The following is a 19,961-nucleotide window of genomic DNA, read 5'->3' on the forward strand; positions in this document are numbered from 1 at the left end:
CTTCTAGATCCTTCTAGATTGATATCTGCAGAGCTCAGAACTCATGTTGAATCAGATTTTCTCTCGTGTGTTTATCCTGGGAGTTAAAGTATTAAAGGGATGAGAGACCAGGGTTAAGAGTTGAGCTAAGACAAGATACACAAATAGAAGGATTTTAGGAAGTTAAGTCCGTTTGTGATGTCTGACGTCTGAAGGAAGAAGTGTTTTTCTAAGTCAGCTCGACTTCAACAATATGAACATTATTATTCCTTAATAATACAATTATATGACGTTTAATACTATGAGTAAGTCCTGCTGTAAATGCTAAAAGCCAAGGACAGAGGGAAATTTTCATTTTTAGCATCACTTATTCTTTGACATTCAAATTCATTAAAAGCTGACATCCATTATCCTGTTTCTCTCTGTATGACTCAGTAAAATAATGTTCTTCAATAGGGAATTCAGGAATTGGACTGAATTACTTTAATAAAGGTATTATTTCCTCTTAATCTGGCCTAAAATGAGCACATGTGCAGTCTGCAGAAATGTTCAAGCTTACTGTATCTCATAACTCACCGCCTTTCAGATCGTCCTCATCGAAGGGGAACGGGATGTGAACGGTTTCTCCGTGGCCGTGCATACCGTGACCCTGACAGTAACATACACAGTACGAATCACACAGTATACACAAACATGTTATCACTGAAAACACAAAAGATGTGATACAAGGACTGTCAATGTTAACCGGTAACACATGCTGTGTATGTAGAGACTTTAATGCTAATTATTTTAATGCAAATTAATCATCCCTGTTATGACTTTCACGGTTCACATGCAAAGTTACAGAGAGTCTCTGTACCTTAATCAGCCCTTAAAAATATTAAATAATGACAACAAACCATGATGATAATCACCACAGAGAAAAGCAGACCTGTGCTTAAAGGAGCAGGTCATTACAGACTTAAGTATTTAATATACAACTCTGATTATGAAGCCTGAAGTTCCCCTGTCATTCTGTGGATTATCAGGGCTGTGAAAAATTATTTGCCCTTTCCTGTTTGTTTTTTGCATTTTTTTCACACTTAAATGTTTCAGATCATCAAACTGCCTGACAAAGGACAGTAGGCTAAAGATTTCAAAAAAGCAAAACATCATAGCACCATTCAAAGAAATTCAAGAACCTGGAAAGGGTTACAAAGCCATTTCTACGGCTTTGGGACTCCAGCTAACCATGATGAGAGCCGGCACCATATTTCACAAACTGTGAACAATGGTGAACCTAAGTCTTGTCTCATATTTGACTAAAAACATCCTGATGATTCTTAAGACTTTTGAAAAAATATTCTGTGACGAAACAAAAAATGAACTTTCTGGAACCCTAACCCTCGCTTGACAGTTCCACACACTTTTCCAAATATGACCAACTATGGCCGACTATCAGGCAAAAATGGAGGGTAAAAGCCCTCCACGTTGAACATTACATCACCTGCCTTTAATGATGTCACCCTTTGAAGCCTTTATGTTTCGCACAATCCAGGCCCCCAGTTGTCATTCCAGTCTAACCAGTAACCGACAAGATAAATTAGCTAAATGCTACATCAACATTTCCTTTAACAGCATGTTTATGACAACTTGAGGGAGAAAAGCTGTTAAATCTGGAGTAGGGGTTTAATGATATTTCTTAATAATCAGTAAAAATGAAGTGGTCAGTAGTTAGAATCTAGCTGTACAGTATACTATTCTGAAATGTTGGTTTGCTTTTATCACACTGAGTACATTTTGTTTGACAAAAATACATTTATTAATGTGTGAGATTTTAACTCATACTTGTATTTGGACATTTTTACTTTTGGTTTTGCTGCTTTTCTTGAGTGGGGGGCACTGACATTATTGGTTAACACATAAATGAACTGCAAAAGGTGTTTATCATATCATTATATACGTATTCAAATTTGAAATTTTCATTTTTTTCTGAAAATGAATATTGGTTTCAAATACAGTGCTTAACAAATTTTTTAGACCACCTGCAGGGTTTCCTCCAGGATTTTTGAAACTGTGGGGGAAGTGAGGGAAGCGGGGAAGTATTCATCCCCTTGGATTTCAAACTGAATTCACCCAAATTTGAGCCGGCTCACTGGGCTTCTCTGAGAAGTCAGAAATTAATCAAGCATAACATTCAACCACTAAAACTAATTTTTCTGTTCAGGAATGCAAGTAAATAACTATAATTTGGCATATTAATCAAGAAATATTAATGTGCTTTACTATTTTTTCAGGGGTTTTTTTTTGTAAATCAGTACATTTGAAAATTCATTGATAACAATAATAATTATATTTTTGCATTAAAAATATCATTTCGGTTAAAGAGCTTCTACATATTGGTGTATTAACCATTGCAGAAACATAAAAAATGATTTTGGTAATTACCAATGCTGTTAATTTAGGGCAGCTGTGGCATAAACCTTACTTTGGTTAGGGTTAGGGTGGTCTAATAAATTTGTTAAGCACTGTATCTGTTATTTTTTCATGAGCAACTAGTAATCAGTCTTATAGTATCAGTCTTATAGTATCAGTTCCCAAAAACAATATCAGTTCACCCCTAGTTTAAACACAAGCAGTATTGCAAAATTGTCAGGAATTGTGATTATCATGCAATCATGATACAGCATTGGTTAATATGTAGCATGAAATTATGCAATGTTCTCAAGTTCAATTTACAGAAAACTTCAACTAACAGAAACATCCTGAAGGTAAAATTGGGAATCATATGTGTGTTTACCTGGATTAGCACAGCAGAGTGAGTGAGTGCATCATTGAGCATTGTCAGCACATTGGATGTGGGGACGACTCCAGGATCGTGACCCCAGGATGTGATGAGCAACCTGTCATAGACCTGAACAAGGAGAAAAAAGCATCAGCTCTGAGTAAATTCAAGCAAAATCTAGTTTGAATATAACTTCTTGTTTAATAAGGAGTTCATGTATTCCTGTTGCACAAGCAGAGATTATTTCAGCGTAAGTTAAAGCTTTCAAGCTACAACTTAATTCTTACTCCTACGCAGGTGCAGAGTTCTGTGTACTGTAAGTGACTGGTTGTCAACATGTTTGTTAGTTTGGATGTTAAGCTGAGCTTGTCAAGATAAACCTTACTTATGTGATGCAACCTGCAAAATGAAACAAATTAAGTAAGTGACTTGACTGTTTCAGCTCTGGCTTTAGCATGTAGATTCAACATCAAACCTGAGGCAGAACTCATGCATACAGTGCATTCAGAAAGTATTCAGACCCCTTTCACTTTACTCATTTTTTTGTTATAATGCAGCCTGATGCTACTGTCTTTAAATTCACCCTCCACCGATCTGGACTTTATGACAGAGTGGCTAAGCAGAAGTCCAGTACGCAAAACACACAAAAGCCCGCTTGAAGTCTGCAAAAACTTCAAGCGGGTTGTCCTTCTGGAACTGGGTCCCATCGCTACACAGGATCTCTGGAGCTAATTCAGAGTGACCATCAGGTTCTTGGTCTCTTCTCTTAGTACTACTCTTCTTCCCCGATTGCTCAATTTGCTCAGGTGACCAGCTCTTGGAAGAGTCTTGGTTGTGCCAAACTTCTTCCATTTGAGAATTCTGGAGGCCACTGTGCTCGTGCAAACCTTCAGTGCAGCAGACATTTTTTGTAGCCTTCCACAGATCTGTGCCTGTCAACAATCCTGTCTCTGAGCTCTGCAGGCAGTTCCTTTGACCTCATGGCTTGGTTTTTGCTCTGATATGTGTTGTCAGCTGTGAGGCCTTCTATAGAGAGGTGTGTGCCTTTCCAAATCGTGTCCAATCAATATAATTTAGCACAGGTGGACTCCAGTCGAGGTGTAGAAACATCTCAGGAAAGATCCACAGAAATGGGAGGAACCTGAGCTAAATTTACAGTGTACATTTGCAAAAATTCTAAATTTTTGTTTTCACTTTGTCATAATGGGGTACTGAGTGTAGATTAATGAGAGAAAAAATAATTTTGACTGTAGCATCAGGATGAAACATTGCAAAACATGAAGGGGGTCTGCATACTGTCTAAATAAACTGTAGCTGGCACAGGTAACTGAAAATTTTTCTGTTCATCCTCATTATGCTAAGCTATAATGAGAATACTCTTCCTATAATCTGATGCCTCCCTTGACACAAGAATCGAGCAAAATACACAAAAAAAATTGCAAGGAAAAGTAGCAAAAGTGTCTGTCCTCTATACCCAAAACAAAGATTTTAGGTGAAGAAAAGTGTTTAAATAATAAAAAAGGCCAAAGAGTTTGCAGCAGTAGATGCTGCAGTGTTCTCATAAAGTGTCTCATTTACATTCATCCTCTTATGATAATCTCCCATTCAAATTTACATCTGCCCCCCCAGGATGATTAAAACATTTTCAAAGTCGGTACAGGTAGGAATCCGATGCCAGCTGAAACTTCAAGGTCACACTTTTAAGGTGTCACAAAGCAATAAAAGTCTCCAATCATATCTGTGGTCAAATTCAAAGGATATTTTCTTGTATCAAAAACTGGAGTTTCCGTTATCTGATATTAGAAAATATGTTTAAACCGTATGAGTACCAGCACAAATTTACTCCCTAAGCCCTGTACCTGTGCTCAAACATCCTAACCGACTTGTTAATCATTAGACCAGGCTCACCTGGAAAATATCCGGCAGTTTGCGGAGCCTGGAGCCTTTGGAGAGCAGCAGAGAGGGCGGGCCTTGGCCGGTGACATGGTACAAGTAGAGCTTGAACCAGATGGAGCTCACCTCAGGGATGGCCGGGCCGATGTGCTGGAGGAGAAACAAATATGTACACACCAATCTATGATTAGAAGGGAAAAACAGATGCATAGGCCTATATTTATCAGAAATGTTATCATGTAAACACTTCCACAAAAAAGAAACTGGTATGATTTAACGTGTCTGTGCTGGAGGAGCAGAGGCTGAAGCTGCTTTTAGAGATGTGAACAAAGAGAAGAGCTCATTAAGTTCTGCTTCGTTGGGTCTCAGCGGTGTGAGAATAAACATCAGCATGAGCAGCACTACCAGAGTTTAACTTGTCTTCCTCCATCTTTTTGAGCTCAGCTAGAATCTGGAGTGTGGCCAGGCAGAGGAATTACCGATGAGCCTCTCCTCCCCTCCTCCCTCTCTCTTTCTCTTTGTGTAGTTTTGTTGTCGTGGGCAACTGAAGGCTGAGCACCCACAGCCAACACAAATAACTCTGGGCTCACAAAAGCACACAAAGAAAGACAGCAAACACAGAGCACACACACGTTCAAACGCACACGAACTGGCGAGTAAAATAGACAAACACGGCTCCAACACAGGTAATATTTGATACAACAGCCCAGCACGTCACACAACATCCCTCAGCTCTGCCTCCCGCAGGCATCATACCTGAGGCGTGCAGCTGCTGATGGGTCTGATCTCGTTGCTGAGTGGTGCCATTGAGACAAGCAGCTTGTAGTTTTTGTTGAGGACGCGGCTGCAGGTGGCCTGGTCCAAACCCAGCAGGCTCTCACAGCGCAGCATGTCCAGTGGGAAACCTGAAGAAAGGAAAACAAGAACAGCAACGTTTCATGTGAAAGAGGCAGAAAAATGCAATGCTTATAAAACTAATAATTAAAGTGGTTGAACATGGTAGTAAGTTTTTTACTCTTTGTGCTAAGCTACACTCAACATCTTCAAAAGCAGAGAAAAGATGAAGTAATTTGATTTCTCAAAAGAAAGCATGCAACTGAGTTCACAACATGACTAAACTTCTGGGTACAAAGAAGAGGAAGAAAGGGCAGATAGAGAATCAGCTAGTTCATCTTCCCTATTTCAGAACACACCTCTTTCCTTTTCACCACAGAGGTGAGAAGTGTTCACACTAAAGAGACCTGTAAAAAAATCCTCTCAAAAGAGGACGGCATCAGGCTGACATTTAAAGCTCTTATACACACATTTACATGTTGTATGTAAATTTAAAGGCAAAGAGGTGTTTTTGAGCTAAGGAGATTGTTTATACATTGATTGATAATCAGGGATTCCACATAAAAATGTAGAATCTTTAGGTAATGATATTCCTGCTCCCATTGGCAGATCTGACAACCTATTTTTCTATACCTGCATCAAACTGCAGCAGAATACATGTTTTAGATTTAAAAATGTTACTTAAAGGGAAAAATCTGCAGTCCATGCATCCATAATCTAGACCTCTTATCCCATTCGTGGTCACAAGGGCTGGAGTCGTCCCCAGCCATCATGGTTGAGAGGGAGGCTACACCCTGGATTGGTCACCAGCCAATCACACAGCTAACATACATAAATGGAGAGAACAAGTGTGTGCACAGAATGGTCCTCTGCGGTTCTCACTGTAAGGCAAAAGTGCTAACCATCAAGCCATCGTTTAGCATCAAAGATGAGATTGCCATCCGGAACAAGCAAGAGTGAATTCCCCGTCCATGGTTAAACAGTGTCACTAGAAACAGAGCACAGCAGCCTCCAGAATTCTTAAACAGAAGAAGTTTAGCACAACCAGGACTCTTCCGAGAACTGGTCACCCGGTCAAACTCAGCAATCAGGGAGCAGCCTTAGTAAGAGAGATTACCAAGAACCTGATGGTCACTCTGACTGAGCTCCAAAGATCCTATGTAAACATGTGACAAAGTTCCAGAAGGACAACCATCGCTGCAGCCCTACACTGATCTGGGCTGAAGTGCAGAATGGCTAGATGGAAGCCTCTCCCCAGTGAAAAACACATGAAAGCTGCTTGGAGCTTTCAAAAAAGCCCATGAAGGACTCTGAGACTGTGAGAAACGAGATGCTCTGGTCTGATGCAACCAAGGTTGAACTGTTTGGCCTCATTTCCTCATTTCTAAACATTAAGTCTGGAGGAAACCAGGTACCATTCATCACCTGCCCAATGCCACCCCAACAATGAAGCATGGTGGCAGCATCATGCTGTGGGGGTGCATCAGGGAGTTGGAGACTGGTCTGGGTTGAGGAAGAGCTGAATGGAGCAAAATACAGATATCCTAAATGAAAACCTGCTCCGCAGCACTCCAGACCTCAGACTGATTCAGCTTCCAATGCGACAATGACCCAAAGACCACAGCCAAGACAACACAAAGAGGACTTTGTCAGTGTCCTAGAGTGGTCCAGCCAAGGGGGTCTGAATACTTTCTGAATGCACTGTGCTGATTTTGAGCTTTTGACATGCGTCTACACAGCCAGCATTTTAGAGTGGTGTTGTCTATGATGGCAGGAGGTCCATCCATGATTAAAATGTTCACAAGTCGATGGTTTTCATACCAAAAAGCTTTATCTCATATAAGATTACTTTGATTCTCTATAAAACAAACAGTAAGATTTGTATTCTAATTGCTAAAACAATGGCTGGCTGTTTTACATGTGCGAAAGCCTATTATGTTTCTGGAAGGTAAATGGTTGTGGATCAGTGGTAAAGTCAGTGATCTCTCTACCAGAAGATTAGGATTTGATCCCCTGTGTCCCCTGTGGGCCTAACACTGAGACCCAGATTTTCTCCCACTATGTAAGCATAGTGTGAATGTGTATGAGTGGGATTGACTGATATTGATGGAGACATTACATAGACGCCTCTGCTATTGCTGTGTGAATGTGGTAAATGACTAAATATGTAAGAAGAGCTCTGAGCAAACATAAGACTAGAAAATTGCCACACAAGCTCAAGCTCATTTAACACATTACCACAGAAAGGCCAAATATAAAATATAAAGACACTGCGGCATGTATGGCACTGTGTCTTAAGTCTTTTTACCTGCTTTTTGTGCAGTTTGACATTAACTCTTCAACTGTCTAATGTTCTATAGACTTATCAAACAGCCTGCGTGGTGTCAATCAGAATCAGATTTTATTTTCCTATGCAGCGCTGCACTGAAGAGCAAAGACTTGTCTTTGCCTACAGAGAGGTTTGTTGGCAGCACAAACTTCCCTCACTTCCACAATGAACGAACGCCACGATCATCACTAGACTTCTGTATCACTGTGGCTCCGCCAGCAGCCTCTCAGAGCGTTCTCTCGCCTGGAGCAGCGGCTGAGGAGGGCTGAGAGATAAGACAATCAGGAGTGAGGCAAGCAGCCAAAGCAAACAAACAGCATCTGGTGACACTGTGGAAGCTACACAGAGAGTTTCTCTGCTGCTCCCCCTAGAGACACGAGCAGAACAATACAGCTTCACTCTCACAGTCTGCCTGAAGATCAGAAATATGTGGCTGTGTTTATAGAAGGTATTCAGACTCAGGTGAGGGGTGAGAAAGTCACACAGATAGAGTCACAAAAAAAAAGACAGACATCCTCTTTAAAAGACTCACCAACCCTACTCAGAGCTGTCACATAAAAGTAACTTCAAAATGCTTCATTGCTTATTGACTTTGTAAGACCACAGACAAGCTAAGGTGGAGGTCATTCAAGAAGCGTGAAGCTCAGAATGAAAGCTCAGAGTCTATTTTAACCAACAGGCTCGGGGTGAATTCAAGTGTAAAAGAGACAATGATTCACCGAAAATCATCAGTAGTATTCCTCACCAAAAAACTGATTTAAACCCAGATCTTTATGATAACTTTGCTTAGAATTCACAATTTTTATTACCTGCACAAAATAAACAGTGGAAATAATGAGCCATTAGCTGTTTGAAGTAAACTTGCACATTTCCGTCCCTTTAACACAATTACTCTTCATCCCTAACTCGAACTCTTTTATGCAGGTCTAAAAATATCTTTGAAACAACTATTTCAAAATGATCTTTGCTTTTATTCCTTGATAATGTGAAACCCTGGCAGAAAAGTTACTTTGGAAAACCAAAAAAAGCTGCTGCAAGCTTACAAGCTAAAAAATCTCCTTACTCAACATTTTTCCATTTAAAATTACATTCAAAGAAATTTAAGCTACTGTCTGCCTTTTTTAACTATGCAGATGAAAATGAAATTATTAGCCCCCCTATGAAAATGTCAAATAGAGTAAGGAATATTTGACACAATTTTCCCAAACATCCTAGTTTTATTGTGAATGATAACATTATTTTACTCTGCACACAGAAACAAAATTATTTGACAAAAAACTGATACTGTGAGCATGTCCTTTGGTCAGATGAGACCAAACTAGAGCTCTCTGACCACAGAGACCTTGGTGATGTTTGGAAAAAGGAGGGAGAGGCGTATCACCCACAGAACACCATCCCCACAGTGAAACACAAGTGGGAGTATTATGCTGTGGGGATGCTTCAGTGGGTCTGGAACTGGGAATCTGGTAGAGGTGAAAGGAATCATAAAGAGATACGGATATGTGAAGATTTAGAAGGAAAACCTCAAGCAGTCAGCAGCTGAACTGGGTCTGGGTCGTCTGTTTTCAACAGGACAACACCCTAAAACATCTGTGGCTCCTGGTGAAGAACTAACTCCAGAAGACCAAATTGAACCTTAATGACTGGCCTGACCAAAGCCCTGACTTGAACCCCATCTGTGGGTTGAACTGAAGACCAAGGTCCATGCCAGAAGGCCATCAAATCTGGGAGGACTTGAGAGATTGGCCAAAGAAGAATGGGCTGGGATTCCTCAGGAGACGTGTCAGAAACCTGTTGAAAACTATAACAAACGACTGCAGGCTGTTATCCAGCAAAAAGGAGACACAACTGACGGCTAGCATCAGGGGATCATCATTTAGACATTCAGACCCTGGTAGTTTGGGGTTTTTTATTTTAATAATTTTGTTTCTGTGTGCAGAAACCACTTAGGGAATACTTTGAAAAAGATGAAAATTACCAAAGGGTTGGCTAAAAATTTCACCCTCAACTGTAGTTTTATGACAAGTTTCCGTCCAGCAGTAACATGACCACCTGCTCCAGTTCTCTATCAGTGCTGCATCTGCATCATATTTGATCATTTCATCCTCATCCATATGTAAAGGTGTGTATGAGGTCTGGACAAAAGAGGATGTATCTGCATGATTACCTATGTTCGGGATATCTGGTCCCTGGTCCTGAGTGAGCTCTTTGTTGTAGCGTAGAAAGAGGATAGTGTTTTTCAGAGTCAGAGCATGATCAAAGTAACGCTGGGCCTCGCCTTCTGCTGTGCTCTCCACCTTGATGCACAAAAAAAAAAAACAAAAGAAGGTGTGTGCATGTGCAGTACAAGGTGTATCTGTTCTTAAATATGTGACACAAACAAACAAAATATATTCTCTTCAGTCTCACCTTCTCCAGCTCAGCCAGGAAGCTGTCCAGCGTCTCATCAGACAGCTTACCTACCTCAAACATGGTCACCGCGTGACTCTTCAGGTTCTGACATGAGAAGGACAACCATGATTGACAAAGTCTGACGTGTTAAAGAATTCAGTCCTTAAACCCTTTGACTGCTGGACTCAATATACTCACTAACCGGAGACAGGTTTCCCATCATGAGGAAGGCTGTGAGGGTGGAGTCGAACAGGAAGGCGATCCTCTTTGTAGGTGCTGCTGGGATGCTCAGGCTGCTCACGCTGGCTGTGTCTGCTGCAGACGGAGATGTCACAGACAATTGGGAAAAACTCAACATGTATTTACAACGATATATACAACCTATCTCAGTAATAAATTTTAATTTCATTGTTAGCAACAGTCTGAGCAATAAATTAATAATGCCTAGCAGAGGTACATTAATTTACTTTAGATTAAAACATCTGTTAATATGAGATTGACTTTCAGAGACACAACAAGCTTTCTCCAAGATTAACAAGCATGTCTGCTTTAAAACACTTGAATTAAGGAAAGAGATACATACAGGCATGTGCACAAGGTCATTTGTTTTTATGTGTATGTCTGGTGAATGCAGGTGTATGTGTGTGGCCAGACAGACCTTGATCTTCCAGGCTGGTTGTGTCAGTGTCGGTGGCAGAGGAGCCTCCCTCCATAACAGGACTGCCCTGCTCCCAGGACAGCAGCATCTTCTGAGGGTCCATGGTGCTCCTGACACAGATAACAGAGGTATTTTACTAAACTCTGGGTGGATGTTGATTTGAATTATGCAACAATTTGAGGAATAAAGTTCTATTGGTGGATTATCATTTTCTTGTCAAATGAGAGAGGAATCCTGAAAATAAAAATGTTAAACTTCAAATCTTTGACTGTATCTGATTTTTAATTTCAGATTTAATGGGACAAAAGGGTTTCAGCACATTCATATAAAGAAAAAAAATTATTCTGTCTGCCTCCTGCACATCCAGCACATACTTGAGCCTGTTGACAGACGGGGCATTTTTCCAGGTGGGGTGGAGCTGGTCTGAGCCGAATGTCTGACCTTTCTTCACAGCAAAGCCAAGGCGACAGTACATGGAAACTGCATTCTGAGGAAATAGAAGAAATACAGTAAAAAGACACCCATATACTTGGAGCAACAGGAACATAAAGTGAATCGTGTCACAAGCTATCATTTGCATCAACAACCTATGATCTGTCATCATCCTGGACCTTCAGAGGTCAGCTGGTAGGTTGGTAGGTAGGAAGGTCAGTCGGTATGCTGGTAAGTAGGTCAGTAGGTAGGTAGTTAGGTTGGTAGGAAGGTAGTTAGATAGGTAGGCAGTAGGTCTGTACATAGATCGTAGGTAGGTCGTAAATAGGTGGGTCAGTAGATAGGTAGGTGGATCAGCAGGTAGGTGGGTAGGTAGGTAGGGTAGTAGATAGGTAGATAGGTAGGAAGGTGGGTAGGTAGGTAGGGTGGTAGATAGGTAGATAGGTGGTTGGTAGGAAGGCAGGTCGGTAGGTACGTAGGCAGATTGGTAGGTAGATGGATCAGCTGGTAGGTAGACAACTAGGTAAGTTTGTCGGTCAGTTGGTGGGATGGTAGGTAGGCACGTTGATCAGTGGGTAGGTTGTTTGGTTGGAAGGTAAGTCTTAAAAATGGCTTTTTCCCACCTAATTTGACATACAAGTCTAACCATTTAACTGGATATCTGTGTGCGTTCCTGGTAGCTTGGTAGATCAGTAGGACGGTCAGTAGGTAGGTACATTGATAGGCTGGACTTATTAAATCCCGGGAGAACTATCAGAATTTTAAACTTTGATACAATTCTAGTAAAAATCAGACACTATTGGAGTTACAGTTGGCCTTGTGGTTCTGTAGTACTTCATGTATGAGGGCAAAATATGAAAGTTCAACTTTTTGAAATTAAAATACCGGGAAAATAAACTTTTAAATGATATTCTGCCTTCTGAGATGCACTGAACTGTATAATGGCAATAATGAAACAGTCAACATACATCTGCAATTTAGAGTGTTTGACTACAGTATCAGTACCTTCAACTGCAAAAAAGGCAACTTTACATCACCTTTAAAACTTCATAGACATATAAAACCTTCTGTTTGAAGTTACTTTAGATAAATCCCTGAATTATGAAAAATTCAACAGATAAAATGTGAAGGTTGAATTTAAGTGAAGTCCAAAAAATGACCTGGATAATTGTTATAGAGGGAGCACTATTATAAAGTATTACTTTAAAAAGAAAAGGAATAAAATAGGTGAAACTGCTGGCTGCCTTTAAGTCTCCTCTTCAGACTGAATACGCCACCACAGTCAAGTACAGCCAGCCTGATTACTTTCTGTACCTCAGAGCCCCACAGGTGTAGGCTGGGGTCAACTCTTTCTCAACCTCTTATGGTATAAAAGAAAGCACAAGTTTCAAGTGTCTAAGGTTGTGAGAGTAGTCATCACACCGGAGAAAGTTCAGCTCAAAGTCATGCATAGTGGAGACCTCTCAGACGTCTCAATCATCTCAGGAGTTACAAAGTTCCTCCTGCAGCCGCTGCCTTCAGCCACTTCTCTCAAGTGCTGTTTTTTTGCGTCAGAGATTCGATGTGACTGAGGGACGGCAGAGTTCAGCTCTTCACGCTGAAGGTCAAAACACTCAGAGGGAGTTTTGGCTCAGTGTCTGATGAAGGGTGAAGAGGAAATGAGGGAAACTTGGTCAAACTGGAGCACAGACTCAACTGTTGCCGCTTAGCCCTGAGGCAGAGTCACAGGGCAAAATGGATCTAATCTGAAGCAACATGTTTGTGTGTCTGTGTGTGAGTGGAGGTCTACCTCCCACGTGGGCTCTTGTCTGAGTTTGTATCCTGAAAGTAGAAACCTAACTGTGGAGAAATTTCCAACTGCAGGGCTACAAACTGACAAAGTAAACATTATAAGACAACTTTATGAAAAGATACTAAAAACCAGATGTTTTACATAGTAAAATCAAAGCAATAATACAGTTAGATTAACTAGCATTTGGACAGCTACACATCTTTACCGTTTTACACCTATTTACCAGAAAAATGGATTTGAAAGAAAACAACCAAGATGTCGGTCTACACCACCAGGGGCCGGCACGCAAAGGCTGCTAAATTTGCCTGCCACCTGGTCCACACTACACCTGGCCACCATGCCCGTCCCAGCAGGTGATGAGTCCAAACAGTGGACTGCTCCCTCCAGGTGGGGTGTGAGTCCCTGTCTCAAGTGAAGGAGTTCAAGTATCTCGTAGTCTTGTTTATCAAGTGAGGGTAAAGGGAGCATGAGGATTGGTGCTGTATCAGCAGTACTACGGGGTTTTCTCCAAAGGGTGGTAGACCAAACCTAGCAATAATCTGTTCGACAGTTAGTAGTCCAACTACTTTTAATCCCCTGGTAATAGAGGTACTGTTAATAAAATGGCTGTAATTCCTAAATGGTAAAACCCTTTCAATTAAAGCTAAAAGTCTATACTTCAGTCATATTTTCATTGTTTTATTTTACATGAACTGTGATGGTGAACAGATGCAACCTGATAAAAACTGTGTCAAAGCACAAGTATTGACAATCCTACTGTAGACTCCCAATGTTTTGGCACTATCTAATCTTACCATAGTAAACCTTTAGAACTTGAATTTAATCTAACAAATTTCATTAAAATGGGTTTATTAGGGCACAGATGGCCTAGTGCAGTGGTTTCCCCCTTTTTTCCCTAAGTTATGCACCTTTCTTTTACCAGGCAACTGTGCTTCCTATCATCTTTTGTAATACTGACTGATGCCAACCTTCCACCTTGTTCAATCATTTTTTTGACGAAATCCTCAAAAATACATTTTCAAAATTTTCTTTAATACTCCAACAGGACCCAAAAGGTTAACTCCTCTGTGTAGTAAGCGTTTTATTTAAAAGTAGTACTTGAAAAATGGTCCTCACATTACATTGGTGCTCTCACTTTCTCCATACTTACTTTTACTAAGTCCAAGTCGATCTCCAACACGTTCGCCAGCTGAGAGTCATTGGGACAGGAAGGATGTATCATGAGAGGGAAAGACACGAAACATTTATACTTAAAAACATAAGTTTAGGTAACACTGAATGAGCACAGCATCTCAGACTTCGCAATAATCATTTTACCTCTGCGACATTTGTCTGCTCATCGATGGACACAAAGATTTTGTAGAGAAGTGTTTCAAAGTAATCCCCTTGCACGCGATTCATGACAAAGCCTTCCAACGGCGGCACTGAAAGAGGGCAAAAGTGAGACAGGACTGAAAAAGTAAAGTAATGCACATTAAGACTCATCAATTCTGACCAGTGTAAGTCCATTACCCATAATGCAGTCTGATGTTCTTAAAGTGTCACATAAGTTTATTAGTCTAGGTTACCAATAAAGGATAAAACACAATCACACTCTACCTGAGATACAGCTGTCATCAGAGATGGGAACGTCCAAATAAATAAAGCCTCGGTTGTACAAGCCTGGAGAAGAAAAACAAAGAATAAAACTCTAACATATTGTTTCCAACAAATTCTCCAACAGCTTATCCACCATGTGACTGACATTTTAGTAATCCATACAGACATGTGCTGGTGTACTAGAAAAATAGAAGTCAATCAGATGTCATTAAAGCAGCGACTCATATTCTTACTGTCCTGTGTCTCCTGAGTTTAATTGTATTTAATTGTATTTGTTCCAACTCAGTCAGAGGAAGAGGTTCATTACTGTCAAACTCTTCCATAATTAACGTTTAGACTGCACAGACACAACCTCCATCCCCGTGCTCCGTCTTTAATAATCTCCTGTAATGTAACATTGGAGTCAGCCTCCATGTTCACACTTAAGCTAAAAAGACTTCTGTCTCTAGTTTACTTATTAATCAATTAAACTTTTTAAAATTAATTTATGCTTTAATTTCCAAAATAAAACTCACATCAGCAGTTTTATTAAAGCAAAGTGAAGCTTCAGAGTTTGCTGTGCCGATATATAATTATCCCACTACCTTTAACTTAAAACATTTTACTGTAAATTAGTGGTGGGGAGTAAATTGGTATCAATACAGCACTGTCATCTCTGGTTTATATGCGCTCATTGATTGCAGTGCCCATGCGAATCATAGCTGGTACTTAAGGCCTTTGCACACTGAGTGTTGATTTTTTCTGATTTTTTTTTTGCACATTAAAAAGAAAATTGATCTCATGTTCTAATCATTGTTGCACACCATCGCCAAATTTTTCTGTCCATCATTATTTTTTCTGAACAGGTTTGATTTAATGCAAATCTTCACATCAATCCAAGGCATTTTATTGTGTGACTGATGACATCATGGGTCGCTTGTGCATTATGTGGATATCGACCATTGGAAATATAACAAATAAAGGCATCCATTGGTAGCCGATTCAAGGTTGTTCTCCATCTCTCCAGTTTGGCTCAGCGCTATGATGCAAGAGTGGTTGCTGTATGAAGATCTCCTCAAAGATGGATGAATCCAGAGTGATGTTAAAGGAGTGACAGAGCCACATCCTCGCTGATTATTTTTGTCCCAGTATGACGAAATTTGCTATTTTTTTGCAGTGAATACAAATAAGACGCAACAGACTCAGCGTGCAAGGTTTGAATGCCAGATTTTTCTCTGATACGGATTTGGAAGGCGCATCTGAAAATAATAGACTCAGTGTGCAGAGTGATATGTACCAGACAGCAGCTCAGTCAGAGTCCAGTTATCAGTATGTTTTCTCTAGCATTACAAGCCACCACGGTTCTCATTTATAAAACAGAAGAAGAATCCACACTAAAATAACATGTGTGGCAAAAACCCCACATTGGCATGCACAGAAACTATTCAGATTTGAGCATGCACATCTTCACACAAAGTTTTCATTATAAATCTAAAACCGCCTGGAAACGTGCGCAGCTGACAGCAAGCTGATCCCATTATCGTCTCCAAGCTCCCACAGCCAATCACAGCTCTTTCTCTTGACACAGCGGTGTATTTAAATGATGTACTTCTCACTAATCCCTGCTTGCATCAATGCTGATGCATCACACTGCTGCTGGCAAAGCTTAACCTCCCCACCCCAGCCTCCTCTTTTATAGCATAAAGCTTGTTGCACCCTCATATTCAGATTCATGCTACTATGGATTAATTGCTTTTGAACTAATTCTACAATATTCAATATGCATTGTCATAAATCCATGTGGTGGTTTCTAGCCATTTGTTCCCTGGAGTCAAAGCTGCTTGACAACCCAGGGAGCATCTTTAGAGCAGAGCCTTTACAGAGTTGAGGCTTTTTACCATTGTGAGTTTTCATGCAGTACTTAGCTAACAGCAAAGTACAAAACAGGAGAAGTAGCCTGTAAAAGAGACTCACTTAAAACCACATTGTACTCCATTGATCCAGCTAGCTGAGGTCCAGAATCAATCATCTTATCGATGGCTTTCTTCTCAGCTTGAGAACAGATCTGTATGGACACACAGGAAACACTTTTCAGACCACACATGCACATGTGAGAGTTTCATGGATGTTAAGACAGTGGTAGTGCAGACTCAGCCAGGATGAATATGTTTGCATATTTTAACCAAATGGTTTTAGGTGTTTCTTTTATCCTTTCTGCTAAAGAAGAAGTGTTGGAAACTACTTATCTTTTATTTTTAGTCAGGTGAGCTCTGCACACGCAGCACAGCAGGGGCTCATGGGATAAACAGAGGCTTGGCATGTAATGTGAATTTCAATAAGAGTATGGGCTAAAAATTAAGCTAACACACCTGAATCTCACAGTTTTTAAAGATCAACAGCAAGCACAAAGATAAGGAGAAACGAAATGTCATATTATTAACAGAATGAACAGAATTAGTTTTCTCCTACTGCTGTGTCAGTATTATTTCATCTATCCCAGCATGCTACAATTAAAGAAATATTAAACAATGATCTCTGAACACATACTGTATCATCAAAAAAAAATAAAGCACTTAAGTTCTATTTAGTGGTACTCAGGGTTTCTTCACACTATTAAGAATCAAATTTTAGACTTTTTAAGACCTTTTGAAGACCTGAGCTGAACAAAAAAATTGTGCAGTCAACAAGCAGAGGCATGTGAGATAGCTCTCTTCACCAGATAAAGCAGAATTATCTAATTTAATGCACATTCCAATAGATGGTTCTTTTTGGGTCATAAGAAAAAGGCAGCGTCTTATTCCTCGTCCCTCACAGGCCTTTCCATGACGTTCTAAAAGCATCTTTTGGCATTCCAGGGACAATGCATCTCTCAGAGCTGAAACTCTAGTGTTCAGTTACTCTCGTAAGCTCATATCTCACCCTGATATCGTCCTCTGTGATGTAGCCCGTCTGTGCGACCCACCACGGCTCCACAGAGATTTCCACTGGTTTGGCTGGTAGCAGGTCCCTCGCTGACTTTCTGCGGAAGAATTTCTGAAAAAGGAGACAAACGAGTGCACAGGCAAGATGAGATGGAGTCACTAAAATCTACTAAAAATGCTGTAAAGTTTCAAAGGAAAAACTAAAAAGGACTAAATCACTTCCAGTAGTGTGTTTGATGGTGTTTAAGACTGAAAGTTTTACATTCAATGGATATTGTAGATTCACAGCTAGATTAAAAAAGCAACACTCACTAAATTTCCAGCACTAATAACATATCAATCTAATGTATAAGGTTTGTGCTATAAAGGGTTGTTTGAAAAGGATAGAACAAGTCTTACTTTGGAAGACCTGCACTGATTCATTAGGTCGATGTACTGGTTTCTCCCGATGCCGAGCAGCCGCAGACCTGACAACCAGAAAATTAACAAGTCAGTAAAAACCAATCATTTCTCAGTAACTCCCCATGAAGTTGTAATTGCTGAGCATTAACGGTGCAGCCAATAAATCTGGCTGCATGCAAAAGTGTTTCAGGAGATTTTCAATTACAGTCTGTGAGGCTTTACACAAAAAAAGAGAGGAAGAATTAGAGCGAAAAGCAAGCTGGAGAATTAAGTTCTTCTGGAAATTTTAAGCTTCATATTGGAGAGAAAGAGCTTCATGAGTGAAAACAGTGACTCATCTCGAATGTGCAGAGGGAATGCATCCAAACAAAAACATACACCTTTTCTGAAACACTCCCTGCAAACACAAGCACCCAACAATGGCACATGCACCAATGTCCTAAAATAACACCAGTAAGCATGTGTCCATTTTCATCCTATACTTTCTGTGTCAAAAAAACCCTGGGTGGAAGTTTAACGGTCTCTTTAGAGGTGAGGGCTGCAAATTGTAGCTCTAATTCCCACCAAGCTCCTGTGATGCACAGGCCTGGAAACAACAGAGCCAAATGTGCAGGGATGGCAGCCAACACGGAGGGAGCAGTGAGGGATGTTCTCATTTCTGCTGCCTCCTAACGCAGGAGAATCATACACACGTCTCCTGCTGTTTCACCAAGACACAGACACAAACAGCCACCCACATAAAACCTCTCGTTGCACGCTCGCTCTCTCTTTCTCCTACTGTCTATCCATCCACCCACTTCTGCATGACACACTCCCAACGCTGCTCCAGGAGGACGAGAGGAGAGAGGCCTCCTGTGAGCAGCGTGGTGGCCTGCTGGCAGCCTTCTGTCTACACAGTGTGGAGGTCGTACACTGCCAGGACTCGGTCTCACAGACGGGCCAAAGCCCGTTTCACATGACAGGAGAAGGAATGAGAGTACACTTCACTCGAAAACTGACGCATGCTTAATCTGGTGTGTAATAATTCTTCTATGGAAAATCGCTCCTTAGTGATGCAGAAACACGTCACAAACTGAACGCTTTTGTTGCTCGGGGTGATTTTTCATTCACTGTGAAATGTGATTTATAACTGCAAATCTAAAAAACACTCAGACAGTGTTCTGGTGAAATACACAGAAATCCATTTAGGTTTATAAGACATGTAAGTCTGAGGGTTTTTGAAAACTCTTTCTCTTGAAACCATTGAAACACCATGAGTAGGGTCACCAGTGGTTTTGCCCATGTCCCTAATGCACGGAGGCCGGAGGCCTCAACACAGGTATCCTGGGTTCCAACCAAACCTGTGGCTCCTTTTCCACAAGCCATTCCCCACTTTCCACTGAAATAAAGGCATTAAAGTCCAAAATAAGTCTTAAAAAAGAAAACAGTGTGGGGTTTATGCCAGTTTTCCTCATTATCCACACACAAAAATCTTACACTCATTGCACATATCACAAAGCCATAAATTCTGATTTGAGTTGCAAATCCAAGCATATTGCAAAAACTCCAATCTTATCAGCTCTATTTATCCAATTTCAAGTTAAAATATTTCATATGACTTATCTATTCACCTGATAAAACAACATGAAGAACTTTGACTGAGAAATTTTGAGCAAAAATGTGGCCTACTTTGTTTGAATGAGTTAAACTGGAAGCCAGCCCAGCACACAAGAAGTGAATGTTAAGTTTCTAAAAACAGGACGTTAAATCTTATTTCAACAAATGCAGTAATGTGGCTTATGGTCAGTGTAATGAAATATAATGACTAGAAATTATACTAGTAGTATATGACTATGTAGTACATAAATTAACTCATGTAATCAGCTTAATTCTTATTAAACTGGGGACCCCTGAAGTTGATGAAAAGCAATTCCCAAACTTTTCAAACAGTGACCCCAAAGTAACAGTGTCAGAGACCGGGGACTCCCACCTTCCAGGGAAGGTGGTTA

At 40.5% G+C, this 19,961-nt stretch overlaps 1 protein-coding gene across 1 annotated transcript in view; it reads right to left on the reverse strand.

The window, feature by feature from the left end:
• The window catches only part of fam91a1 (family with sequence similarity 91 member A1), a 32,731-nt gene that overhangs the window by 4,754 nt on the left and 8,016 nt on the right, over positions 1-19,961 (reverse strand). The window contains exons 5-19 of the mRNA XM_041809211.1: positions 17,971-18,038; positions 17,570-17,683; positions 16,625-16,715; positions 14,672-14,734; positions 14,390-14,496; positions 14,223-14,261; positions 11,223-11,335; positions 10,849-10,958; positions 10,393-10,505; positions 10,209-10,295; positions 9,967-10,096; positions 5,393-5,541; positions 4,652-4,786; positions 2,759-2,872; positions 556-628 (exon numbers count right to left, since the gene is read on the reverse strand). Coding sequence (XP_041665145.1) covers positions 556-628; positions 2,759-2,872; positions 4,652-4,786; positions 5,393-5,541; positions 9,967-10,096; positions 10,209-10,295; positions 10,393-10,505; positions 10,849-10,958; positions 11,223-11,335; positions 14,223-14,261; positions 14,390-14,496; positions 14,672-14,734; positions 16,625-16,715; positions 17,570-17,683; positions 17,971-18,038 — 1,506 coding nt within the window. The remainder of the gene's footprint in view (positions 1-555; positions 629-2,758; positions 2,873-4,651; positions 4,787-5,392; positions 5,542-9,966; positions 10,097-10,208; positions 10,296-10,392; positions 10,506-10,848; positions 10,959-11,222; positions 11,336-14,222; positions 14,262-14,389; positions 14,497-14,671; positions 14,735-16,624; positions 16,716-17,569; positions 17,684-17,970; positions 18,039-19,961) is intronic.

Source organism: Cheilinus undulatus, linkage group 16 (genome assembly GCF_018320785.1).
Source record: "Cheilinus undulatus linkage group 16, ASM1832078v1, whole genome shotgun sequence".
NCBI lineage: Eukaryota > Metazoa > Chordata > Actinopteri > Labriformes > Labridae > Cheilinus > Cheilinus undulatus.